This window comes from Aulostomus chinensis, chromosome 3 (assembly GCF_037954235.1).
Source record: "Aulostomus chinensis isolate RoL2024-O1b breed Wild chromosome 3, RoL_Achi_v1.0, whole genome shotgun sequence".
NCBI lineage: Eukaryota > Metazoa > Chordata > Actinopteri > Syngnathiformes > Aulostomidae > Aulostomus > Aulostomus chinensis.
Genome location: NC_141322.1, coordinates 3,327,986 through 3,354,922, shown reverse-complemented (window position 1 = coordinate 3,354,922; position 26,937 = coordinate 3,327,986). Strand labels below are relative to the sequence as shown.

The window sequence follows — 26,937 nt, the reverse complement described above, 5'->3', positions numbered from 1 at the left end:
TAGACGTGACAAGCGTTTGTTCGAGAGTATGTACCATGAGAGGACACGGCCACCCCATTGACTTCCATTGTAAGCGTGAAACGTGTCTCCCCGACTTTGACGGCTTATAAAATCCAAACCGAGCGCGTAGTATATTATTCTTACTGAACTTTTAATCAGCACAGTTGGGAGAGTAATGTGTGAAAGTTTGGAAGCGATGCCATTTACGGTTTAGGAGGAGATAGATTTTGTTCGGGGATTAAAAAATTCCTTTTTTTGACAGTTTTGTCCAATTTGTGGACATTGTGTTGTAGATAGGTGAGAGGTCAGAGTGTATGAATTGTTCGTCTTGATGAGACGAGTGCAACGGTGTTGGTCCCGTGTCTGTGGGACATTCGTGCAAGCAGTTATAATGATTCTATTTTTTTTTTAGTTTTTTTGCTCTGTAGGTGGCGCTATAGAGTTTTGCCAAATTTTTTTTTCAGAAAATTGAAATTTTCGCCAGACCGGATGTGCGTGCCAAATTTCAGCGAATTTCATGCATGTCTAGGGGGTGCAATTATGCGATTTATTGGCGGCGGAAAAATAAAGAATAATAATAATAAAAAAACGAAGCAATTTCAGATATAATTTTTGCCACCATTGGTTTCAATGGGGGACCTCACCCCCCGTCCCCCCCCGGACCCCCCTGTGATGTTTTTAGAGGCCTGTGATGCTCCTAAGTGTGTGTTTTTACTGCTTTTAGCGCTGACTTCGTGTCTCTCTGACTTCGAAACATAATAGGGTCTTCGCCCAGAAGTACCTTCTGGCTCAGGCCCTAATTAAAGCTGCAAGCAGCGTTGTTAGGGCCTGAGCCCCCGCGCGGCCTACGGCCGCGTCCTTGACACCGGCCCGAATCCAACGGTGTAATCGGCAAATCCCTAGGCCTTGTAGTTTAGGAGATACGAGCCTCAGTTCGCTGCACAGTGCGAGTGCAGAGCTGAGAGCCGGCCCTTTAAGAGCCCCTCCCTTCTCTGCTCGCTCTCTGCCATCTGTGTCAGAGTGGAGAGCAGAGGAGGATTTGGCAGTTTTACTGACAAACACAGTCATAACTCAGCATATGTTGGTCAAAAGTGGAATGTAAAGACATCAGTGCGTAGAGTTTTTTGTCAGGAATTCAATGGTGTGCTTTTTGAAGGTGTGAGTGTTTTAGTTTAGAAGCTACAAGTGTTTGTTTGAGAGTATGTACATGAGGGCAGAGAAGCTGCAATTGTGGTTTCCATGACTACAGTAAACAAATCTCTGCCATCTGTGCCTGAGTTGAGAGCAGCTAAAAAGTGTACATTTTTAGTGTGTGAAAAGCAAATAACTCTGCATTTCTTGCTTGGAAGTGAAATATAATTCCATATTTTTGTAGAGATTTTTCTGAGGAATCCAGTGGTGTGTTTTGTGAAGCTGTGAGAGTTTCAGTGTAGACGTGACAAGCGTTTGTTCGAGAGTATGTACAATGAGAGGACACGGCCACCCCATTGACTTCCATTGTAAGCGTGAAATGTGTCTCCCCGACTTTGACGGCTTACAACATCCAAACCGAGCGATTCATATAAAATTCTTTCTGAACTTTTAATCACCACATTTGGGAGAGTAATGTGTGAAAGTTTGGAAGCGGTGCCATTTACGGTTTAGGAGGAGATAGATTTTGTTCGGGAGTAAAAAAAGTCCTCATTTTGACAGTTTTGTCCAATTTGTGAACATTGTGTTGTAGATAGGTGAGAGGTCAGAGTGTATGAATTGTTCGTCTTTATGAGACGAGTGCAACGGTGTTGGTCCCGTGTCTGTGGGACATTCGTGCAAGCAGTTATAATGATTCTATTTTTTTGGGTGTTTTTTTGCTCTGTAGGTGGCGCTATAGAGTTTTGCCGAATTTTTTCTTCAGAATATCGAAATTTTTGCCAGACCGGACGTGCGTGCCAAATTTCAGCGAATTTCATGCATGTCTAGGGGGTGAAATAATGCGATTTATTGGCGGCGGAAAAAGAAAGAATAATAATAATAATAATAATAATAATAATAAAAAAACTTAGCAATTTCAGATATAATTTTGCCACCATTGTTTTCAATGGGAGACCTCACCCCCCTGTCCCCCCCCGGACCCCCCTGTGATGTTTTTAGAGGCCTGTGATGCTCCTAAGTGTGTGTTTTTACTGCTTTTAGCGCTGACTTCGTGTCTCTCTGACTTCGAAACATAATAGGGTCTTCGCCCAGAAGTACCTTCTGGCTCAGGCCCTAATTAAAGCTGCAAGCAGCGTTGTTAGGGCCTGAGCCCCCGCCTAACCGCGGCCGGATCGCCGGCCCGAATCCAACGGTGTAATCGGCAAATCCCTAGGCCTTGTAGTTTAGGAGATACGAGCCTCAGTTCGCTGCACAGTGTGAGTGCAGAGTTGAGAGCCGGCCCTTTAAGAGCCCCTCCCTTCTCTGCTCGCTCTCTGCCATCTGTGTCAGAGGGGAGAGCAGAGGAGGATTTGGCAGTTTAACTGTGAAACACTGTCATAACTCAGCATATGTTGGTCAAAAGTTGAATGTAAAGACATCAGTGCGTAGAGTTTTTTCTCAGGAATTGAATGGTGTGTTTTCTGAAGGTGTGAGTGTTTTAGTTTAAAAGCTACAAGTGTTTGTTTGAGAGTATGTACATGAGGGCAGAGACCCTCCAATTGTGGTTTCCATGACTACAGTAAACAAATCTCTGCCATCTGTGCTAGAGTGGAGAGCAACCGAAAAGTGTACATTTTTAGTGTGTGAAAAGCAAATAACTCCGCATATGTTGCTTGGAAGTGGGATATAATACCATATTTTTGTAGAGATTTTTCTGAGGAATCGACTGGTATGTTTTGTGAAGCTGTGAGAGTTTTAGTTTAGACGTGAGAAGCATTTGTTCGAGAGTTTGTACCATGAGAGGACACGGCCACCCCATTGACTTCCATTGTAAGCGTGAAACGTGTCTCCCCGACTTTGACGGCTTATAAAATCCAAACCGAGCGCGTAGTATATTAACCTTGAACAACTTTTAATCAGCACAGTTGGGAGAGTAATGTGTGAAAGTCTGGAAGCGGTGCCATTTACGGTTTAGGAGGAGATAGATTTTGTTCGGGGAGGAGCAAAAGTCCTCATTTTGACAGTTTTGTCCAATTTGTGGACATTGTGTTGTAGATAGGTGAGAGGTCAGAGCATATGAAATTTTCGTCTTGATGAGACGAGTGCGACGGTGTTGGTCCCGTGTGTGTGGGACATTCGTGGAAGCAGTTATAATGATTCTATTTTTTTTTTAGTTTTTTTGCTCTGTAGGTGGCGCTATTGAGTTTTTTTGAATTTTTTTTTTAAAATATAAAATTTTTCGCCAGACCGGACGTGTGTGCAAAATTTCAGCGAATTTCATGCATGTTCAGGGGTTCAAATAAAGGATTTACTTGGCGTGGAAGAAAGAAAGAAAAATTAAAGCTGCAAGCAGCGTTGTTAGGGCCTGAGCCCCCGCCTAACCGCGGCCGGATCGCCGGCCCCAATCCAACGGTGTAATCGGCAAATCCCTAGGCCTTGTAGTTTAGGAGATATGAGCCTCAGTGCGCTGCACAGCGTGACTGCAGAGCTGAGAGCCGGCCCTTTAAGAGCCCCTCCCTTCTCTGCTCGCTCTCTGCCATCTGTGTCAGAGTGGAGAGCAGAGGAGGATTTGGCAGTTTAACTGTGAAACACAGTCATAACTCAGCATATGTTGGTCAAAAGTTGAAAGTAAAGACATCAGTTCGTAGAGTTTTTTGTCAGGAATTCAATGGTGTGTTTTCTGAAGGTGTGAGTCTTTTAGTTTAGAAGCTACAAGTGTTTGTTTGAGAGTGTGTACATGAGGGCAGAGACCCTCCAATTGTGGTTTCCATGACTACAGTAAACAAATCTCTACTATCTTTATTAGACTGAAGGGCAGAGGAGGATTCTGCCAGTTTTACTGTTAAAAACAGTCATTAACTCTCCATATGTTGGCCAATAGTAAAATGTAAGACCATCTTTTCCAGTTGTGACTCCAAGTGCTGAGCTGACAGCATTGATCCGTCTGCCTGTCATCTTCTGTCCTACCTTTGTCTAAGTTTGATGTGCTTCTCCTAGTGAAGGTGTTGAATGACATCATCAATCCCAGGGTGATGGAGAAGTGCTCCTCCATCCATGTTGGTATCAAAGTGGTGAGAGTTGAAGTTGAGGAGGTAGAAGCTCCAGTTGGACCCAAAGTGTGACTGCAGATGTGACAGCTTCATATTGACCCTTGTGTTCATCATTGTCTGTGCTACCTGTTGGCTGTCACTTTACTGTGGTTCTTCCAGTTAAGTTGCTGAATATCATCAAGCATGAATGTGGCAAAATACAGCATTGAAAACAGGACATTTGACTGTGGATTAGAAAGTTCAACATTCATTGTCCATGTACACTGTTATTGTGACAATAAAAGACAGACATCAGCTGTGGTGAACATGGGAATTTATTAACTGATTAATTTGAACAAAAGGTCAATTAGAGACAGTCACTGCATGTGTAACAAAATGTAAATTATAAATCTTAAGTCAAACAGAAATGCTTTTAGAACATACAGTGAACATAATTAATGAAAGTAATTTACAACTTAAATGAAATTTCTCCCCGTTGGGGTTCAATGAACAAACTATTTACAAGTTTAGTGAAAGAAACCCAACATTCCCACATGAGCAAGCACTTGGCGACGGTGGTGAGGAAAAACTCCCTTTTACAGGAAGAAACCTCAGGCAGAACCAGGCTCAAAGTGGGCGGCCACCTGCCTGGACCGGTTGGGGTTGAGAGGGAGAGGGAGAGAGATGGGGCTGGGGTGGAGAGGGGAGATAGACTTGGGGGTGAGGGGCGGGGGCAGTGGGAGAAGAGGAGATACAGAGAGAGAGAGAGACAAAGAGGGAGGGGGCTGAGAGGAGAGACAACAGGCAAAAATACATACAGAATACATTTATAAAACATTTATAAGAGACCAACAGCAATAATGTGACAGACAGTGACTCACAACAACTATAAATGACCAACAACAACTATAAATATCAACAACAACTATAAATGACCAACAACAACTATAAATATCAACTACAACAACGTGCTGTGACCCATGATTGTCACGCAGCACCAGTGGAACCATGATTCGTGGAGCTAAACTCCCAACTCATAGTCACTACAAAACTGCAGTAAGTGCAGTGCGTGACAGTGGAATAAGTTAATAATAAATACATGAATAAATACCTTAAAAACCGTACATGTCAAGACATGCACAGAATAAATAGCCAAAGTTAAAAAGGTTAAAAAGTTAAAAAGATTAAAAAGGGCACAGAGAGGTGGAGTGGGACTTTCTATTCTAACAAATGCCAACAGTCATGCCAGGCTTCCTATCAACAACAGGTCCGAGTCAACTAGTCCTACCAGCACACACAGAGCCAACTGAGCTGACATGAGGCTAGTATTTGACCTGGGACAGCCATGTAGCTTTGACACTCAGTCATCCTGGTGGTCAGAATCGCCCTGGAAATCCTCAAAGTCATCCAAGCTAAACAAACTGGCGAGGTCATCTAACTCCCCCTGATCATCTGAAACAGAAAACCTACACAGGATCCCTTCGTGATCGCTGAAGTAGGCTGGCCAGACTGCACATTCCACGTCGTACTGTGCCGTTTTAACGTAAACGTGGTCAATTAGCGTCCCCTTTTCTGTGGTCTCTTGTGTCACGTGTTGGGTGAACCCTTTTTCTTCCATAAATTTACAAATTGATGACCCTTTCAAAATATTCTCATTAAAGTCTCCCATGACTACAACAGTGTTACTTGTTGGAGTTAACCAGTCAAGCAACCTCCCCACATTGCCTTTGAACAGCAAATTTGGATACGCTGGTGGACGGTAAATGACGGCCAGGGAAATGCTCAATTTTTTGTGCAGGCACACCAAGCACTCCAGATTGAAATCGGGTACCTGCAGAATGTCGACGTCCGAATGGGCTAAACTATACAGGCCGACGCCACCGCGTTCTAACTGCTGGAATTTGGAGAATGTGGGGTCAGCGGCGCTGTAACACAGAGACCGAGGACGACTGTGGAAATCGTAGCCGGAAATTTGCACACAGTCCAATGAGGACTGTGCAGTGAGCCATGTTTCTGTGACAGCAATGCAGTTAAGCTGCAAATGCTGCGTGCAGGACACCAAGTCTAGCAGGTGGCGACTTAAACTTTGTACGTTCATCAAATACACCGCGAACTGTGTATTTGATGAAGGCTGCTCAATCAAAAATGGAGGCATGCTAGCCATGGCCTCCTTAATGGTGTCCTTGCAGTAAATGGCCTTTTCTTCAAAGTCCTTGATGATCAGTCCCGACAAGGCCCTAACACGACTGAGAGCTACATACGCCTGCCCAGGTGCAAATACCTTCTTTAAACACACAACAGCCTGGTCTACAGTCAACCCCTGTACTTTGTGGACTGTACAAGCCCACGCTAGCCTGAGGGGAAACTGCACCCGCACACAACCGCGCTTCCTGGTCTTCTCCCTGTCTGGTTCAATAGCAGTAGAATGCCTGTATTCTACTGCTGCGTGTGGACGCTCTGTCCTCCTCTGTCTGCCAATGTTTTCGTCATCGAACTTGACGTAAATTCTCAGAGGAAATGTGGGGTCGGGGCCAAATTCAATGTAGGTGACAGTGCCACACGCGCCATTGACCAGACCGTCCTGGACGTCGACGTTACGACAGAGCATGACTCTGGCGTTTTTGGCCAAACACAATTTAGATTCCAAACACGTGCCCTGCCCCTTGCTAATGATTCCAGGTTCCAATTTGCCGGTTTTGCGGTTCGGCGTAAAGTCTTTAGCGTCAATTTCAACATAATCTGGGCACGTGCGGAACAACTGGTTCAAATTAAATTCTTCCACTTGCACATTTGTGGTGAAAATATGCAAGGCCGAGCTATCTTCCCCTGTCTCTCGCGATTTCAAAATTTGGACGTCGCCGTCTAACATGGGGGTTTTCTTTGAACGCACCCGAAGCCTGTTCAACATCTCAGCAAAGGAGCTGTCCTTCTGTCTGACGACAGTAGTCAGCTCCACCACGCTAAAGTGGCACCACAGGTCCACACCAACCTGACCAGCGTACAGCGGCTTCCCTTTAACGGGAGGCAACTGGTAGAAGTCACCGACGGCTATGACGCTAACATTACCGAATGGGGAAAAGTCACCGGTCTGTTTTAACTGCCTCAACCTGCCGTGAACGTATGCCAACAGATTGTGATCAACCATGCTAATCTCATCAATGATGACAATTTGGAGGTCTCTAAATGTGGCCCTTAGAGAGTTCAGTTTGTCTTCTCCCAAGGGTGTGTAAGGCAAGCTGGAGTGTGTGCCAATACTCAGCGAGTGATGAATTGTTGCTGCATTTAAAGTGTATGCAGCTATGCCCGTGGAGGCCATTAACAGAACCGAAATGCTATCTGGTTGATGACAAAGTGTTGCCAGCAGTCTCCCGGCCTCGTACTGAATGGCCCTAATTAAGTGACTTTTCCCCGTCCCTGCACCGCCTGTCAAAAACACATGCAGAGGCTCTGGGTTCTTACCCATGGCCTTCTGCAGACACCACTGTCTAACTTTGTTGAAGACAGCCATTTGCGTCTCGTTCAGAGACCTAACTAAGGCCAAGCCGTCACTTCTGGGCAAAATGCTCCTGTTCCTCTCCAAAAACACATCTGTTTTTGGTTTGGCAGCCGCCAAATCGGGAACATTTTGTAAGGCGTCGGCCAAATGCTCATCAGCATTTTCGCCTTGCCTTTGCTCTTTCATCTCCTCTAAACACTCGAGGCGTTCCGCTTCCAGCTCAGGACAGAGCTCCCCCCAAACATCCTCATCCACCTGACCTTGCTGAGCAATCTCCTCAGCGTGATCCAACTCAGGACAATCGACCTCAAACCTGGCCCTGTTCTCATCGACGACGCTTTGAACCGGCTTCAACGAACCGTCCCTGAACCTAACCTCTCCATCCTTATAGAACTGACTGAACAGATGAAACCCCTCAGGTTTCAGATCTGCGTCAATTCTGTAATGGAGATACATCTGAAGCAGACTCTGATAGTGTGCTTCCTCTTGCTTTTCTAAATCAAACCGCATGTAGCGCACAACAGCGAACTGAGACCGCGTTCTCCTCGAGATGAAGCCAAGTCCATTCTTCAGTTGAATCATGTTCTTGGACTTTTCATTCTTGCTGAGAAGACGATACTCAGACGCAAACGTAGCCATACACATGTCCTCGAACACCTGGTCATCTGGCCTGCTCCTATACCTATCTACGATATTTGGCATCCACATATCCTCTGACCTCATGTCACCACAAGCGGCTTTCTGCCTCAACACACTGAGGGGTAAACTCATCCTAACAACATTTGCCCCTGTTGGCACAAAAACAACCTTCCTGGAACACTCCCTCAGATGCATGTTCGTTAGCCTGTACACCGACTCCTGGGCACAAACGTCCCTGTTGTGCAAATACACACTTCCTAATTTTTTCAAAGCCTCTCTAGCAGAGAGATTTGATTGTTTGGATGCTTCTTTTTGTGCGTTGGCCAATAAAAGCCCAATTTCTCTCTCGGCTTTGGTTATATACGAAATGATATAAATGATTACTGCATAGGCATCGGTGACAAAGCTAATGTCCATGTTAGCATTCCAGCACTTCAACAATTTCTTATTATACTGGTTCACCCAGACGTCCTTTACCCCTCTTTTATAGACTACCCTAGTCTTTGTGTGCAGGCGCTTATAAGCCAGCTCAAAAATCTCCTGATTAATGCCCAGAGTCTGGAACAAGTGGTCCACGCTAGCGTAGGCCACTTCTCCTGCGTCCGCTTTTTTAACAGCCTTCTTCACGGCTTTCAAAATGGCGTGTGCCGTCTCCTTATTAATGGGATTCGTGTCTTGAAAACAATTACAGACCGGCACGCTTGTTGACTGAGGATTCTCTCTGGCCTTCGGATCACAGGTACAGGTTTTAATTTCCGTTTTACAAACAAAAGTTCGTGCCGAAACAACTTTTGGGAAATGGAAGCGACACGTTCCGTGTTTCAAACAGGATTTTGTGTGTCGCCTTGAGTGGGCTTGAACCGATGCCACGATAGCCGATAACGTGTCATCGTCAGGGTTTAAGTCGCAGGTGACATATTGGTCAATAAATGCCACCACCTCCTCATCTGTGTTCTTATCAATTTGGGGAGCCCCCTCAATCCAAAACAGACAGTGGACATGAGGGGAGCCGCGCTGCTGAAATTCTACCCTATAAAAGTAATCTGTGATTTTGCCAATCGGTTGTGAAGGAGACTTGAGAACCTCATTCAAAAAGCAATGCCACCTGTAATCAAACATCCTCGCGGCTGTCACGGGGTTCCTCCGCAACAGCTCGCACCTGTCTGCCCACTCCAAATCCTCTACCGTCTGCGTTCTGCCCTCCTGCTTCAGGATACTGGTCAGGAGATTCTGCCAGCGCAGATCAGCAGACGAAAACGAACAGAACCACGTCGGAATCCCCAACTGACGGACGCATGCTAACAGGTCCTTCTGAACCGACTGCCAAAAGGCAGGCGTTCCTCGAATGGGCTTCAGAAATCTGAAGCCCTCGTCGACCTGCAACATCTGCTTCAAAGTGTCCTCGTTCATCAGCATCGCTGCGCTAACCTTCTGGGACTTGTGACCTGCCCTACCCTTACGCCCTGCCACGGAAACTTTGGAGGACACTTGCTCAGTCTCAGACATGTACTGACTGAAAAAAATGTACTCAACGTTGCCGGAATAGCGGCCATCCGCATGCATAATCCGGTTGTTGAAGTACCGCGTCAGAGTCAACGCTTGCGAGCGCCCGTCGTGAAATGTTTTCCTACCCAGAGGAAACAAGACGGGGAAACACTTGGCCTCGTTCGTCTGGTCAGAAAGCAGCCTAACTGGACTATTCCCTTCCGCAGGCGCCACGTTGATTATGTCCTCGAAATACTGGTCTAATGCTTCCTGACCAATATCAACAGGCATAAGACAAGTGTCCTGAAACATGCAGTGCTGCTGTCTGTCATGCAACAGTTCATCTTGAATTATTTCTGTTGAATCATCTATCACGTCGTCTTGACCACCTGACGGAGCTGTCACCGCACCCTCTGAAACGACCTGCTTCTGCTCACAAGACTCTGCCCCATCTACGACAGCTCCGTCCTCACCGTCAGACTGAACCTCCTCAGTCTCGCCATCGTCCTGGCGACAAAAGTCATTGACCCAATCCTCATTGAAGTCAATGTCCTTGTAGAAAGGATTATTCCTTTTTAAAAAGTGCAGCGCCTGTCTTACTCGTGTACTATCGACAAACTGATATCGATAATGGCCTTTGTAGGTCAACTTGCGTTTAAGTTTGACCTGCATCATGGACCCTTCCACGCTAGTCCTAGGCAACACATTGGTTGTCTGCACGACATTGGCCGGAACGCATGTTACCGGCCCATGTACTCCGTTCTGCCCCCCTTTGGGCAATGCCAACAGTTTCATGAACGGAATATGCAGTGCAATCAAGTGTTGCTCCAAGCTATTTAAGCATCCCAGTTCCGGCGGAATGGGATCTGGTGTCAGGTTGTTGACCCAACACTCAGCTGGAATCTGCCCCTTTGAAATCTTACTGTGACACGTATGGCAGATCCAAAGTTCCCCTCTACAAGCTGCCAACCCACAAGGCACAACACAATCACTACCACACCTATGCAAATACGTGTCACTTATGCATCGGTTAGCAACCGCAACTCTAGCAGAATTTCCAGCGTACATTTCGTAACTACAACCCAGCACCTGAGTTCTGAACAACAACCGATGACAGACACAACAAATGAACTCAGGGCCGTCTCTAACCTTCTCCAAGAATCGTTCCATGACAAAGTTGAAGTCTTGACACTTTTCATATGCGCTTTTCCTACTTAATTGAGCGGTCGCTATCACTTTTTGCTTAAAATCACAATCGTCACGATACTTTTGGCGAATTTGTTTATTTGCACCTCTAACTTTTTGTTTATGCAAAATGTTTTGTCTGTACTTGATGATACTTGCGGCTCTAACTCTCTGTCTATGCAAAATGTTTTCTCTGTACTTGATGATACTTGCGGCTCTAACTCTCTGTCTATGCAAAATGTTTTCTCTGTACTTGATGATACTTGCGGCTCTAACTCTCTGTCTATGCAAAATGTTTTGTCTGTACTTGATGATACTTGCGGCTCTAACTCTCTGTCTATGCAAAATGTTTTGTCTGTACTTGATGATACTTGCGGCTCTAACTCTCTGTCTGTGTTTGACATTTTGTCTGTATTTAATGATACTGCTGGCTTTAAGTTGCTGTCTATGGTGGATATTATGTTTATATTTTGCTACACTAGTTGATTTAACGCGATGTCGGTGCTCAACGTCTAGTCTATATTTCAACATACTGGCAGCTTTGCTTTTTTCCTTAACTGCCTCTCTGTGCTGGATGTTTTGCTGGTAACTTTTCTTACTCCTTGCTTTACTAATTTCTTTGACACGTTGTTTATGTGCCAATTGCATGTGATATTTAATATGACTTGTTAATTTTTTCCTTTCCCGACAGATTGCATTTTCAGAATATGTTTGTCTATGTTTCAAGGCATTTTGTTTAGTGAGCAACATATTTAATTTTTCGTGTTTCCTTTTCTTTTGCATCAAATATTGTGATCTCCGAGAGGTAACATTAACTTTTCCCTGACTAACATTTTGCACAATGTTATCGGTGTCAAGACCCTTGTCAGAAACTACAAATGGGAAGTTACATTCTGTAGATTCAATGTCAACATCCTTCATTGTAGTCCTCAAGGTGTAAGTTGGCACATCCACAAGTTTACAACAACCATAACACGTCTGTTGTCTAGGCTTAAACACACAGACCACATTCTCAAAATGCCTGTCCAGGATGTTCTCTACATAAATGCACTGTGGGGAGAAATGGGCACCAGCACTGCTATACTGAATCCAACGTCCATGAATAAAAGTACAAACACTAACTTCCAACCAATCTGCTGTGACCTGTATCTCCACCTCAGTGGCCCAAGTGTTTACATATTTCATCCTGGACTGCTGGAGGTACTGTGACACAGAGGAATACTGTTCTCTCAAAAGAGAGACATATTTCTGAGCATTTCTCTCCAGCTCTTTACAAACACCTGATCTAATCTTGCGATGGTGCTTCTGAGAGCCACTCACTTCCTGCGAGATGGCTCTGAAGAAGCAGTTCCCATCAGCAACGATCCTCTCATTCTTACATGGAGGACCGATCAATCCAACTTCTGTGGAGAGTGGAGGATTGACCTTGTCAAAATCAACATTTAACTTTTGACATAAAGATTTACAAGTATCAACACCAAGAGGACAAAACATCAGCGCACCATTTCTGACAGCTTCAATCATTTCTATGTCTCTATCAAGTGTACTGTCATCAAGTCTTTGTAATTTATTTGACACGTAGGTGTCAGGAGAAATGTTGCGTTTTATGCCATGGCTACGATGTGGTTCTTCCTGTGACGCAGTACTGACAAAACGGGACGATGTCTGGTCAGCAATGTGAGACATTTCCAGATGTGCAGCTACACAATTAACATCCTCAGATATGTGCACAGAGCCATCATGTACCATTTGCTCAGTAAAAGTAGGCTGTGTTGTCGTTCTGGATTCAATCGTACAACTGTCTGCAGACACACCAGACGGAACTGGATTTACACTCGGAATCACAAGAACACCACACAGTTCAAAAAGTTTCTGGTTTGAACTGAGACTCTCAGCCAAACAGCAGATGTAGTGGTGGAGGTCATCAATGCAAGCAAAATGTAGAACCACACTCGTACCACGGCAATGTGACAAGCCACTATAATTACGTGAGTGACTGTCAACAACAGCAAACTGTCCATCCTGATGGATGATGGAAGTGGTGTTGCCACACAGTGTCATAAGACATGTGCTGTACTGACTGAAGATCCTGGCCAGTCCATCACGCAGACTGATAAAGACACCAAAGTCAACCAGCTCCCCTTCAGTCACACCAACTTCACCTAACAGTACATCCCCAAAATGGAAGCTGCATATCTGTCCATCAACTTCCAACTGATGTGGCAGATCAGGAACAGATAGCAGATTTGAGGGATGTCTAAATGAGCCACTGTCACGCAAGAAGGTGTATAACTCATCACCTTCAAACAAGATGCGATCCAGATCACACCGTATCCAGGAGAACACACTGCTAAGTGTGTGTTTGGCTAAGCTGACCAAAGCAATAGCCATACACTGTAGTCCTCCGTATCTGAACTGCTCATGTCCCTGATGAAATGAGCCCTTCACACGTTTAAGTAGCCTAATCCCTCTACTATTCGGAGCTACCAGTGCCACATCATTGCTGTTGGAATCTGCATTTGCCACTTTAACATCATGCAACGTAATGAAGTCAGACTTAGCTTTGGTGTGCGTGGTCTGCGTTGGTTCCTGGACAGTTGATTCCGTCAGCAAGGCAGGGCGAGCTGCGGCAACCTCCGTCCTGGGACCCTCAGGCACCACGGCAGCAGTCAGTGGCACCGCAGACTCCTCCAGGCACACCTTGGCTGCCACCTCCACCTGATAGAAGATGAAAAGAGAATGTTAAATGTGAATGAAGTAGGAGAGGAAATGTTGGTGATTTGAATGAGCCACAAGAAGTAAACTGTATGTAATTAAAGCAAGGCTAACCTGCTGCGCTGCTGGACGGGGCTTGGAGGCGGACACGTTCAGACGGGCAGGTGGTGTTGCCAGCACCTACATAAAGAGAAGGAGAGTAAGTACAAAAGAAGTGGATTTATAGGTTTAAGTAAAAATGCAGGTATAAGTTATATTGCAGTTATTGGAAGAAAAGATCCAAACACCAACCTGTCGCTTTCCTCCTTTGGGCTTTGAGGCAACACGTCGGCGCTGGCGCTTCCCGTGCCCAGGGGAAGGCTGAAGGAAAGAGAATTTTTTTCAGAACATCTGATATGCATGTAGGCTTGAAACAGTACATGTAATGAGTGGTATAGTTACCTGGCCAGCTGGTGGAACAGCAGTGCAGCCGGAGCCAGAAGAAGGTGAAACCTTCTCCATGGCATCCAGCATGTCACTGCTGAACCACACCGGGTTGGACGGGATGGGAGACTGTCGGGCCGGAGGTGTACCAGTCTTTCAAACACAAAGCAAAGAGGGGAAAGAGGACATATGTTAGATGTTGTTCATGTGACAGAAGCGTTTAAGAAATGTGCATTTGGATCATGTAGTGGTGAAATACATTACCATGCATGCCCGTCCAACGACGGTCCACTCCCGGGGGTCACGACGACGAGGCACAGGAACGTGTCCCGTCACGATCACCCTGGGAGACACCCTGACACGTGGCGATGTGCGGGGTGACACGGTGGGCTGTGGTGGAGGGGGGGCGAGCTGACGGACCGCGGCGTTCCACAGCAGATCCACCACAACCGGCATGCCATCGGAGTCGCTGAGGTGAACCTGAAAGACATAAAAACAAAGTAGACTTTAATGGCGTCGGGTAACATAGCATGGAACAAGAGGGAAGGTAGAGCATTTAACATATGTAAGGGATGACATTATGCTGTACTTACACCGTCGTGGCACCACAGCTCCAACCGATGGACTGGGAGGTGCTCCGCCATAGACACGTATGGGATACCTGGAAGATGTGGACGGCATAAATATCTATGGTAATGGTGTAATGTGCATTAAATAATAAAACGTCAAAATATGAATGTGACGTAACAAGGAGACGTGATGAGTGACATACCCATGCGCGCTGTGACACGGCGGTATTCCTGACGTAGCAGGTCCTGCAAGGCCGGATCGATGGTTAAGCGTGGAGGGAAATCCATCACTAACACCTTGAAGGGTGAAAGGAAACAAATGTCATTTATGACTGTAAACAATGACAGAACTAAAAAGTGTGACTGTGTAGGAGGGAAGACATAATAGCAACAGTATATAACAAACAGAAGCTCACCGTCGGCCAGAGGCTGCTGACAGTGGTCAGGAGAGCACGGAAGTCCAACGCTGCCTCACCAACAGTCCTGCTGGCTGTGAGGTTGTTGCTGGGGGCCCCCACGCACACCAAATCCGGGGTCCAGGGGAGGGTAGCGTGCATGACCTCGGTCCTGAGGTCAGAGGCGGCTCCACCTGGAATGGATAAGAAGCCAAAAGTGAGAGAACCCTGCGGCATACTCACGAACCCGTCGACGATGGCGCGCAGGTGGGAGTCTCCGAGGACAAACACCATCTGTCACAGAAGCACATGTTTAGAACACACAGCAAGCATGAGATGTATGCAATGATGTAGAATGAGAAATATTGGTACCTTCTGGCCAGGGGTCTGAGCAGGAGTGACTAACTTCACGGAGTGGTTGGTGTAGAGTGAAGTTTGCCATCTCCGCACACGATGGCGGCGTCCGGTACCGCGCCCTGTTAGGATGGAGATGATGTAAGAATGCGAGGCAATGGAAGACATGTATTTTTTGTAGCACATTTTAGAGTGGCAGGAGTGGGGTTGTTCAAGACCAGTTAATACATACGAGCGACAAACTCGGGGACAGGTGGCCCAGGGGTCCAAGGCTGCTTCTCCGCCATCCTCCGCTTGGCCGCCTGGGCAAGCCGGTGGGACTTGGAACGGGGCATCTACAGAAGAGAAGTGTGCATTAAGTAAGCATTCACAGACAAAGTGCACAGGTATAGAATGGTAGTTGTACTCACAAACAGGAGGGACGTGATCTTCAGAAGTGGGTGAATTAAAGAAGAAGTGCAACTTACCTTGGTTGTGGGAGATGAGCAACCAGTAAATGTAGAGTAAATGAGTGAGTGAGTGAGTGAGTGTGTGTGTGTGTGTGTGTGTGTGTGTACCAATGCAAAAGTGGTAAATTAGACAAAAGTTATGTGTTTTAGAAAAGTATGTAACTGTGTGTATGTGTGGATTATTCAAATGAGAGGTTTCCTGAAGAAGAGTTGTTGAAGATGAAGGACAAAGCAGCAGAGCAGCAAGGGACAAGTAAGGATCTGTAAAGTAAAGATGAAGGTGTTGTTAGAATATAATTATAGCAATAATGTAATAGTGAGTAATATATGTTGTCATACATACTGTAAAGTATTAAAAGTAGAAATAAGATGTAGATATAGAAAAGATGTGCAATACAAATATGTATACACACATTTGTAGGCACATATATACACATACATATATACACACAAGTACACATATACAAATATAAACATCCTGCTTGTATTCTATGACGCTTTGGAAAAAAGCGTCAGGTAAATGAAATTGTAGAACATACACATACACACATATACATACGGACATACATACATACACACACGTACATACAGACCGATAAAAATACAAACAACCAGATATACATATAGGAAAAAAAATATGTAAATGGCCAACAAGGATGTAGCTATGAGTCGCGGTGTTGCTAAATGGCCGAGGAGGAGCTAGCGGCGGAGTCGCGGTGTTGCTAAATGGCCAACGAGGAGCTAGCGGCCGAGTCGCGGTGTTGCTAAATGGCCGACGAGGAGCTAGCGGCCGAGTCGCGGTGTTGCTAAATGGCCGACGAGGAGCTAGCGGCCGAGTCGCGGTGTTGCTAAATGGCCGACGAGGAGCTAGCGGCCGAGTCGCGGTGTTGCTAAATGGCCGAGGAGGAGCTAGCGGCCGAGTCGCGGTGTTGCTAAATGGCCGACGAGGAGCTAGCGGCCGAGTCGCGGTGTTGCTAAATGGCCGAGGAGGAGCTAGCGGCCCAGTCGCGGTGATGCTAAATGGCCAACGAGGAGCTAGCGGCCCAGTCGCGGTGATGCTAAATGGCCGACGACGAGCTAGCGGCCGAGTCCCGGTGATGCGAAATGGGCGAGGAGCAGCTAGTTTCTTTGTAGCCTTAAGACAGCGGATATAGGGGTTGTAAGTGCATGATAACATTACTGTTTTAACGGAGCACATGTAAGTAGTGGAAATAGTGTCGAATAACCAAATGAAAATACAGAATTAATGGTAACATGGCTGAAGCTAATAATAAGTCATGCAACAAAGAAGACTTCACTTACCTCCAGCCGAGAGAGCAAGAGAAAATGGTGACCGCAGCCCTCAGCTTTTATGAGCTCGTATGAGGAGACGTCACCGAGTGCTCTGAGGCACAGCAACTGATTGGCAGAGAGGTGGCATGATGACACGTCATGAAGTGCATTGTAGCACAGCAACTGATTGGTAGAGAGCTGTCAGATCTGACCATTGAGGAGAGAGCTGAGACTTCACAGAGCCTTGTTGCTAGGGTGTGAGAGCCCCTCCCTTCTCTGCTCTCTCTCTGTCGTCTGTGTCAGAGTGGAGAGCAGAGGAGGATTTGGCAGTTTTACTGACAAACAAAGTCATAACTCTGCATATGTTGGTCAAAAGTGGAATGAAAGACCATATTTTTGGAGAGTTTTTCATCAGAAATACAATGGTGTGCTTTATAAAGGTGTGGGGGTTGTATTTAAAATGTTGTAAGCGTATTTTTGAGAGTATGTACCATGAGGGAAGATATGCTCCCCCCTTTCCATGAGAACTGCCAATGAGTGTCTGCCATGTGTTTTAGTGTGGAGAGCAGAGTAGGATTTGGACGTTTTTAGTGTGTGAAAAGCAAATAACTCTGCATATATTCCTTAAAAGTGCAATTTAATACCCTGCTTAGATGGATGTGATGAAGCAGTGTGATGTGTATTTGTGTTTGAGAGCATGGGGTTGCAAGAGGTAGCCTCACTGTATCCTGTCTGAGTTGACATATGTTGCTGTGACGGAGGTGCAGCTACAGCGCTGGTCTCTGCCATGTGTCAGAGTGGAGAGCAGAGGAGGATTTTGGCAGTTTAACTGTGAAACACAGTCATAACTCAGCATATGTTGGTCAAAAGTTGAATGTAAAAACATCAGTGCGTAGAGTTTTTTCTCAGGAATTCAATGGTGTGCTTTTTGAATGTGTGAGTGTTTTAATTTAGAAGCAACAAGTGTTTGTTTGAGAGTATGTACATGAGGGCAGAGAAGCTCCAATTGTGGTTTCCATGACTACAGTAAACAAATCTCTGCCATCTGTGCAGGAGTGGAGAGCAGCTGAAAAATCCACATTTTCAGTGTGTGAAAGTCATGTAACTCTGCATATGTTGCTTCAAAGTGCAATGTAATCCCATATTTTTGTAGGGATTTTTCTGAGGAATCCAGTGGTGTGTTTTTTGAAGCTGTGTGAGTTTCAGTGTAGACGTGAGAAGCATTTGTTCGAGAGTATGTACCATGAGAGGACACGGCCTCCCTATTGACTTCAATTGTAACGTAAAACGTGTCTCCCCGACTTTGACGGCTTATAAAACGGAATCTGAGCGATTCATATAAAAACCTTTGAAGATTTGTGAAGAGCACAGTTGTGTGATTGAGGTGTGAAAGTTTGGAAGCGATACAATTAATGCCCGAGGACTAGATCGATTTTGTTTGGGGAGTAAAAAAAGTCCTTTTTTGACAGTTTTGTCCAATTTGTGGACATTCTGTTGTAGATAGGTGAGAGGTCAGAGCGTATGAAATTTTCGTCTTGATGAGACGAGTCCAACAGTGTTGGTCCCATGTCTGTGGGACATTTGTGCAAGAAGTTATAGCACTCCGATTGTTGTGATGTGGTTTTTTGGCTCCCTAGGTGGCGCTATACAGTTTTTGCAAATTTTTTTTTTTAAATATCGAATTTTTTGCCGGACCGGATGTGCGTGCCAAATTTCATCGAATTTCATGCATGTTCAGGGGGTCAAATTAAGCGTCAAAGTGGCGGGAGAAGAAAGAAAGAATAATAATAATAATAATAATATTAAAACGCAGCAATTTCAGATATAATTTTTGCCACCATTGGTTTCAATGGGGGACCTCACCCCCCTGTCCCCCCCCGGACCCCCCTGTGATGTTTTTAGAGGCCTGTGATGCTCCTAAGTGTGTGTTTTTACTGCTTTTAGCGCTGACTTCGTGTCTCTCTGACTTCGAAACATAATAGGGTCTTCGCCCAGAAGTACCTTCTGGCTCAGGCCCTAATAATAACCCAAAAAACGAAGCAATTTCAGATATAATTTTGCCACCATTGGTTTCAATGGGGGACCTCACCCCCCTGTCCCCCCCCGGACCCCCCTGTGATGTTTTTAGAGGCCTGTGATGCTCCTAAGTGTGTTTTTTTACTGCTTTTAGCGCTGACTTCGTGTCTCTCTGACTTCGAAACATAATAGGGTCTTCGCCCAGAAGTACCTTCTGGCTCAGGCCCTAATTAAAGCTGCAAGCAGCGTTGTTAGGGCCTGAGCCCCCGCCTAACCGCGGCCGGATCACCGGCCCGAATCCAACGGTGTAATCGACAAATCCCTAGGCCTTGTAGTTTAGGAGATACAAGCCTCAGTTCGCTGCACAGTGCGAGTGCAGAGCTGAGAGCCGGCCCTTTAAGAGCCCCTCCCTTCTCTGCTCGCTCTGTGCCATCTGTGTCAGAGTGGAGAGCAGAGGAGGATTTGGCAGTTTTACTGTGAAAACCAGTCATAACTCAGCATATGTGGGTCCAAAGTTGAAAGTAAAGACATCAGTGCGTAGAGTTTTTTCTCAGGAATTCAATGGTGTGTTTTCTGAAGGTGTGAGTGTTTCAGTTTAGAAGCTACAAGTGTTTGTTTGAGAGTATGTACATGAGGGCAGAGACCCTCCAATTGTGGTTTCCATGACTACAGTAAACAAATCTCTGCCATCTGTGCTAGAGTGGAGAGCAGCTGAAAAATCCACATTTTCAGTGTGTGAAAGTCAAATAACTCTGCATATGTTGCTTCAAAGTGCAATGTAACCCCATATTTTTGTAGGGATTTTTCTGAGGAATCCAGTGGTGTGTTTTGTGAAGCTGTGAGAGTTTCAGTGTAGACGTGAGAAGCATTTGTTTGAGAGTATGTACCATGAGAGGACACAGCCTCCCCATTGACTTCCATTGTAACGTAAAACGTGTCTCCCCGACTTTGACGGCTTATAAAATGGGAACCGAGCGCGTAGTATATTATCCTTTAAAGATTTTTGAAGAGCACAGTTGGGAGAGTAATGTGTGAAAGTTTGGAAGCGATGCCATTTACGGTTTAGGAGGAGATAGATTTTGTTCGGGGAGGAGCAAAAGTCCTCATTTTGACAGTTTTGTCCAATTTGTGGACATTGTGTTGTAGATAGGTGAGAGGTCAGAGCGTATGAAATTTTCGTCTTGATGAGACGAGTGCAACGGTGTTGGTCCCATGTCTGTGGGACATTCGTGCAAGCAGTTATAGCGCTCCAAATTTTTTGCGAGTTTTTTGGCTCCCAAGGTGGCGCTATTGAGTTTTTGCGAAATTTTTTTTTTTAATATAAAATTTTTCGCCAGACCGGAGGTGCGTGCAAAAATTCAGCGAATTTCATGCATGTTCAGGGGGTCAAATTAAGCGTCAAAGTGGCGACGGAAGAAAGAAAGAATTAAAGCTGCAAGCAGCGTTGTTAGGGCCTGAGCCCCCGCCTAACCGCGGCCGGATCGCCGGCCCGAATCCAACGGTGTAATCGGCAAATCCCTAGGCCTTGTAGTTTAGGAGATACGAGCCTCAGTTCGCTGCACAGTGCGAGTGCAGAGTTGAGAGCCGGCCCTTTAAGAGCCCCTCCCTTCTCTGCTCGCTCTCTGCCATCTGTGTCAGAGTGGAGAGCAGAGGAGGATTTGGCAGTTTAACTGTGAAACACAGTCATAACTCTGCATATGTTGGTCAAAAGTGTAATGTAAAGACATCAGTGCGTAGAGTTTTTTCTCAGGAATTCAATGGTGTGCTTTTTGAAGGTGTGAGTCTTTTAGTTTAGAAGCTACAAGTGTTTGTTTGAGAATATGTACATGAGGGCAGAGAAGCTCCAATTGTGGTTTCCATGACTACAGTAAACAAATCTCTGCCATCTGTGCTAGAGTGGAGAGCAGCTGAAAAATGCACATTTTCAGTGTGTGAAAGTCAAATAACTCTGCATATGTTGCTTCAAAGTGCAATGTAATCCCATATTTTTGTAGGGATTTTTCTGAGGAATCCAGTGGTGTGTTTTGTGAAGCTGTGAGAGTTTCAGTGTAGACGTGACAAGCGTTTGTTCGAGAGTATGTACCATGAGAGGACACGGCCTCCCCATTGACTTCCATTAAAACGTAAAACGTGTCTCCCCGACTTTGACGGCTTATAAAATCCAAACCGAGCAACTTATATAAATTTTTTTCTCAACTTTTAATCATCATAGTTGGGAGAGTAATGTGTGAAAGTTTGGAAGCGATGCCATTTACGGTTTAGGAGGAGATAGATTTTGTTCGGGGAGGAGCAAAAGTCCTCATTTTGACAGTTTTGTCCAATTTGTGGACATTCTGTTGCAGATAGGTGAGAGGTCAGAGCGTATGAAATTTTCGCCTTAATGAGACGAGTCCAACGGTCTTGGTCCCATGTCTGTGGGACATTCGTGCAAGCAGTTATAACGATTCTATTTTTTTTTTACTTTTGTAGTTCTGTAGGTGGCGCTATTGAGTTTTTCCAGATTTTTTTTTTTAAATATCGAATTTTTCGCCGGACCAGACGTGCGTGCCAAATTTCAGCGAATTTCATGCATGTTCAGGGGGTCAAATTAAGCGTTTAAGATGTCGCGGAAGAAAGAAAGAATAATAATAATAATAATAATAATAATAATAAAACGCAGCAATTTCAGATATAATTTTTGCCACCATTGGTTTCAATGGGGGACCTCACCCCCCTGTCCCCCCCCGGACCCTCCTGTGATGTTTTTAGAGGCCTGTGATGCTCCTAAGTGTGTGTTTTTACTGCTTTTAGCGCTGACTTCGTGTCTCTCTGACTTCGAAACATAATAGGGTCTTCGCCCAGAAGTACCTTCTGGCTCAGGCCCTAATAATAAAACGCAGCAATTTCAGATATAATTCTGCCACCATTGTTTTCAATGGGAGACCTCACCCCCCTGTCCCCCCCCGGACCCCCCTGTGATGTTTTTAGAGGCCTGTGATGCTCCTAAGTGTGTGTTTTTACTGCTTTTAGCGCTGACTTCGTGTCTCTCTGACTTCGAAACATAATAGGGTCTTCGCCCAGAAGTACCTTCTGGCTCAGGCCCTAATAATAATAAAACGCAGCAATTTCAGATATAATTTGTGCCACCATTGTTTTCAATGGGGGACCTCACCCCCCTCTCCCCCCCCGGACCCCCCTGTGATGTTTTTAGAGGCCTGTGATGCTCCTAAGTGTGTGTTTTTACTGCTTTTAGCGCTGACTTCGTGTCTCTCTGACTTCGAAACATAATAGGGTCTTCGCCCAGAAGTACCTTCTGGCTCAGGCCCTAATTAAAGCTGCAAGCAGCGTTGTTAGGGCCTGAGCCCCCGCCTAACCGCGGCCGGATCGCCGGCCCCAATCCAACGGTGTAATCGGCAAATCCCTAGGCCTTGTAGTTTAGGAGATACGAGCCTCAGTTCGCTGCACAGTGCGAGTGCAGAGCTGAGAGCCGGCCCTTTAAGAGCCCCTCCCTTCTCTGCTCGCTCTCTGCCATCTGTGTCAGAGTGGAGAGCAGAGGAGGATTTGGCAGTTTTACTGACAAACACAGTCATAACTCAGCATATGTTGGTCAAAAGTTGAAAGTAAAGACATCAGTGCGTAGAGTTTTCTGTCAGGAATTCAATGGTATGCTTTTTGAAGGTGTGAGTGTTTTAGTTTAGAAGCTACAAGTGTTTGTTTGAGAGTATGTACATGAGGGTTGAGAAGCTCCAATTTTGGTTTCCATGACTACAGTAAACAAATCTCTGCCATCTGTGCCTGAGTGGAGAGCAGCAAAAAAATGCACATTTTTAGTGTGTGAAAAGCAAATAACTCTGCATTTGTTGCTTGGAAGTGGAATATAATTCCATATTTTTGTAGAGATTTTTCTGAGGAATCCAGTGGTGTGTTTTGTCAAGCTGTGAGAGTTTCAGTGTAGACGTGACAAGCGTTTGTTCGAGAGTATGTACCATGAGAGGACACGGCCTCCCCATTGACTTCCATTAAAACGTAAAATGTGTCTCCCCGACTTTGACGGCTTATAAAATCCAAACCGTGCAACTTATGTAAATTTTTTTCTCAACTTTTAATCAGCACAGTTGGGAGAGTAATGTGTGAAAGTTTGGAAGCGATGCCATTTACGGTTTAGGAGGAGATAGATTTTGTTCGGGGAGGAGCAAAAGTCCTCATTTTGACAGTTTTGTCCAATTTGTGGACATTCTGTTGCAGATAGGTGAGAGGTCAGAGCGTATGAAATTTTCGCCTTAATGAGACGAGTCCAACGGTCTTGGTCCCATGTCTGTGGGACATTCGTGCAAGCAGTTATAACGATTCTATTTTTGTTTTACTTTTGTAGTTCTGTAGGTGGCGCTATTGAGTTTTTCAAGATTTTTTTTTTTAAATATCGAATTTTTCGCCGGACCAGACGTGCGTGCCAAATTTCAGCGAATTTCATGCATGTTCAGGGGGTCAAATTAAGCGTTTAAGATGTCGCGGAAGAAAGAAAGAATAATAATAATAATAATAATAATAATAAAACGCAGCAATTTCAGATATAATTCTGCCACCATTGTTTTCAATGGGAGACCTCACCCCCTGTCCCCCCCCGGACCCCCCTGTGATGTTTTTAGAGGCCTGTGATGCTCCTAAGTGTGTGTTTTTACTGCTTTTAGCGCTGACTTCGTGTCTCTCTGACTTCGAAACATAATAGGGTCTTCGCCCAGAAGTACCTTCTGGCTCAGGCCCTAATTAAAGCTGCAAGCAGCGTTGTTGGGGCCTGAGCCCCCGCGCGGCCTATAGCCGCGTCCTTGACACCGGCCCGAATCCAACGGTGTAATCGCCAAATCCCTAGGCCTTGTAGTTTAGGAGATACGAGCCTCAGTGCGCTGCACAGTGTGAGAGCAGAGCTGAGAGCTGGCCCTTTAAGAGCCCCTCCCTTCTCTGTTTGCTCTCTGCCATCTCTGGCAGAGCTGAGAGCAGAGCTGCCAGCTGGCCCTTTAAGAACCCCTCCCCCGCTGCACTTTCTCTGATCTGTGCTAGAGTGGAGAGAGTGGAGGATTAAGAGAAATGTAGTGTGTAAAAGCTGAATAAGTCGGCATACGTTGGTCAAAAGTCACACAAAATACCATATTTTTGTAGGGATTTTTGTCAGGAATACAGTGGTGTGTTTTTAAAAGCTGTGGGATGTATGGTGTAGATGTGAGAAGCATTTGTTTGACAGTATGTACCCTGAGAGGACATGCTCTCCCCATAGACTTCCATTGTAAGGCGAAAAGTGTCTTCCCCACTTTGACGGCTTATAAAATCCAAACCGAGCGCATAGTATATTAACCTTGAACAACTTTTAATCAGCACAGTTGGGAGAGTAATGTGTGAAAGTTTGGAAGCCGTGGCATTTACGGTTTAGGAGGAATAAGATTTTGTTCAGGGTGCAAAATTGTCCAAAATTAGACATTCGTGTCCAAATTGTGGACATCCTGTTACAGTTAGGTCAGGGGTGTGAGTGTATGATTTATCCATCTTGATGAGACGAGTTCAATGGTGTTGGTCCCATGTCTGTAGGACATTCCTACAGGCTGTGGCGTGGTTTTTTGTGTATGTAGGTGGCGCTATTGAGTAGAGCGCCTCTTTTTTTATTAAATTATCGAATTTTTCGCCGCACCCGATGTGCGTACTAAATTTGGTGAGTTTTCGAGCATGTTTAGGGGGTCAAATTAACTTTTGAAGTGGCAAGTGTGCCTTCGAAACATAATAGGGTCTTCGCCAGGGACTGGCTCAGGCCCTAATAATAACAAGCAGCGTTGTTAGGGCCTGAGCCCCCACGCGGCCTACGGCCGCGTCCTTGACACCGGCCCGAATCCAACGGTGTAATCGGCAAATCCCTAGGCCTTGTAGTTTAGGAGATACGAGCCTCAGTGCGCTGCACAGTGTGAGTGCAGAGCTGAGAGCCGGCCCTTTAAGAGCCCCTCCCTTCTCTGCTCGCTCTCTGCCATCTCTGTCAGAGTGGAGAGCAGAGGAGGATTTGGCAGTTTTACTGACAAACACAGTCATAACTCTGCATATGTTGGTCAAAAGTGGAATGTAAAGACATCAGTTCGTAGAGTTTTTTCTCAGGAATTCAATGGTGTGTTTTCTGAAGGTGTGAGTGTTTTAATTTAGAAGCGACAAGTGTTTGTTTGAGAGTATGTACATGAGGGCAGAGAAGTGCCAATTGTGGTTTCCATGACTACAGTAAACAAATCTCTGCCATCTCTGTCAGAGCTGAGAGCAGAGCTGAGAGCAGAGCTGCCAGCTGGCCCATTAAGAACCCCTCCCCCGCTGCACTTTCTTTGATCTGTGCTAGAGTGGAGAGAGTGGAGGATTAAGAGAAATGTAGTGTGTAAAAGCTGAATAACTCGGCCTACGTTGGTGGAAAGTAACACAAAATACCATATTTTTGTAGGGATTTTTGTCAGGAATACAGTGATATGTTTTTAAAAGCTGTGCGATGTATGGTATAGACGTGAGAAGCATTTGTTCGAGAGTATGTACCATGAGAGGACACGGCCTCCCCATTGACTTCCATTGTAAGCGTAAAACGTGTCTCCCCCACTTTGAGGGCTTATAAAATCCAAACCGAGCACGTAGTATATTAGCCTTTAAAGATTTTTGAAGAGCACAGTTGGGAGAGTAATGTGTGAAAGTTTGGAAGCCCTGGCATTTACGGTTTAGGAGGAGATAGATTTTGTTCGGGGAGTAAAAAAAGTCCTGATTTTGACAGTTTTGTCCAATTTGTGGACATTCTGTTGGAGATAGGTGAGGGGTCAGAGTGTAAGAATTGTTCGTCTTGATGAGACGAGTCCAACGGTGTTGGTCCCATGTCTGTGGGAGTTTTGTGTGAGGAGTTATAGCGCGCGAAATTAAAAAAAATTATCTTTTTTTTGTGTGGCTCCCTAGGTGGCGCTAGAGACTTTTGTGGCGTTTTTGTTTTTGATTAGTGAATGTTGAGACATACCGAACGATTGTGCCGAAATTCAGCGAATTTCATGCATGTTCAGGGGGTCAAATTAGATTATGCGCGTTATGCGCATTATGCGCATATAGCGCGCACTCATTGAGAGCAAGAACAGTATAATACCAGGTTTTGAATGGGTGTGTATGTGAAAACTGGCTCCGGGCCGTCTGGCCCAGTTGCCTCATGGGTGTTGGGGGGGCCTGGGACACTGTTTAGTGTGTGTTTTTAGTGTTTTTAGTGCTGCTAATGTGTTGCTCTGCCGAGCAAACATAATAGGGTCTTCGCCAGAAGTACCTTCTGGCTCAGGCCCTAATTAAAGCTGCAAGCAGCGTTGTTAGGGCCTGAGCCCCCACGCGGCCTACGGCCGCGTCCTTGACACCGGCCCGAATCCAACGGTGTAATCGGCAAATCCCTAGGCCTTGTAGTTTAGAAGATACGAGCCTCAGTGCGCTGCACAGTGTGAGTGCAGAGCTGAGAGCCGGCCCTTTAAGAGCCCCTCCCTTCTCTGCTCGCTCTCTGCCGTCTGTGTCAGAGTGGAGAGCAGAGGAGGATTTGGCAGTTTTACTGACAAACACAGTCATAACTCTGCATATGTTGGTCAAAAGTGTAATGTAAAGACATCAGTTCGTAGAGTTTTTTCTCAGGAATTCAATGGTGTGTTTTCTGAAGGTGTGAGTGTTTTAATTTAGAAGCGACAAGTGTTTGTATGAGAGTATGTACATGAGGGCAGAGAAGCTCCAATTGTGGTTTCCATGACTACAGTAAACAAATCTCTGCCATCTCTGTCAGAGCTGAGAGCAGAGCTGAGAGCA

At 45.5% G+C, this 26,937-nt stretch overlaps 2 protein-coding genes across 2 annotated transcripts in view; both read right to left on the bottom strand.

Annotated features, from left to right (window-relative positions):
* The window catches only part of LOC147267388 (uncharacterized), a 373,440-nt gene that overhangs the window by 195,990 nt on the left and 150,513 nt on the right, over nt 1–26,937 (bottom strand). The window lies entirely within an intron of this gene.
* LOC147267392 (uncharacterized) lies at nt 4,442–17,193 on the bottom strand. Its single transcript, XM_086198249.1, has 11 exons — nt 17,152–17,193; nt 15,633–16,110; nt 15,419–15,522; nt 15,068–15,340; nt 14,855–14,948; nt 14,676–14,743; nt 14,347–14,562; nt 14,101–14,235; nt 13,951–14,019; nt 13,774–13,839; nt 4,442–13,662 (listed from the first exon to the last, which is right to left on the bottom strand). Exons 2-11 carry the CDS (start codon nt 15,733–15,735, stop codon nt 5,500–5,502), a joined length of 9,291 nt encoding a protein of 3,096 aa, XP_086054375.1. The 5' UTR covers nt 15,736–16,110; nt 17,152–17,193; the 3' UTR covers nt 4,442–5,499.

Coding starts and splice junctions, on each gene's coding strand:
- LOC147267392 (XM_086198249.1), bottom strand. CDS start 15,735: ATGCCCCGTTCCAAGTCCCACCGGCTTGCCCAGGCGGCCAAGCGGAGG. Junction 13,840..13,950: donor CCAAAGGAGGAAAGCGACAG/GTTGGTGTTTGG, acceptor CTCTTTATGTAG/GTGCTGGCAACACCACCTGC. Junction 13,663..13,773: donor CCCGTCCAGCAGCGCAGCAG/GTTAGCCTTGCT, acceptor ATCTTCTATCAG/GTGGAGGTGGCAGCCAAGGT.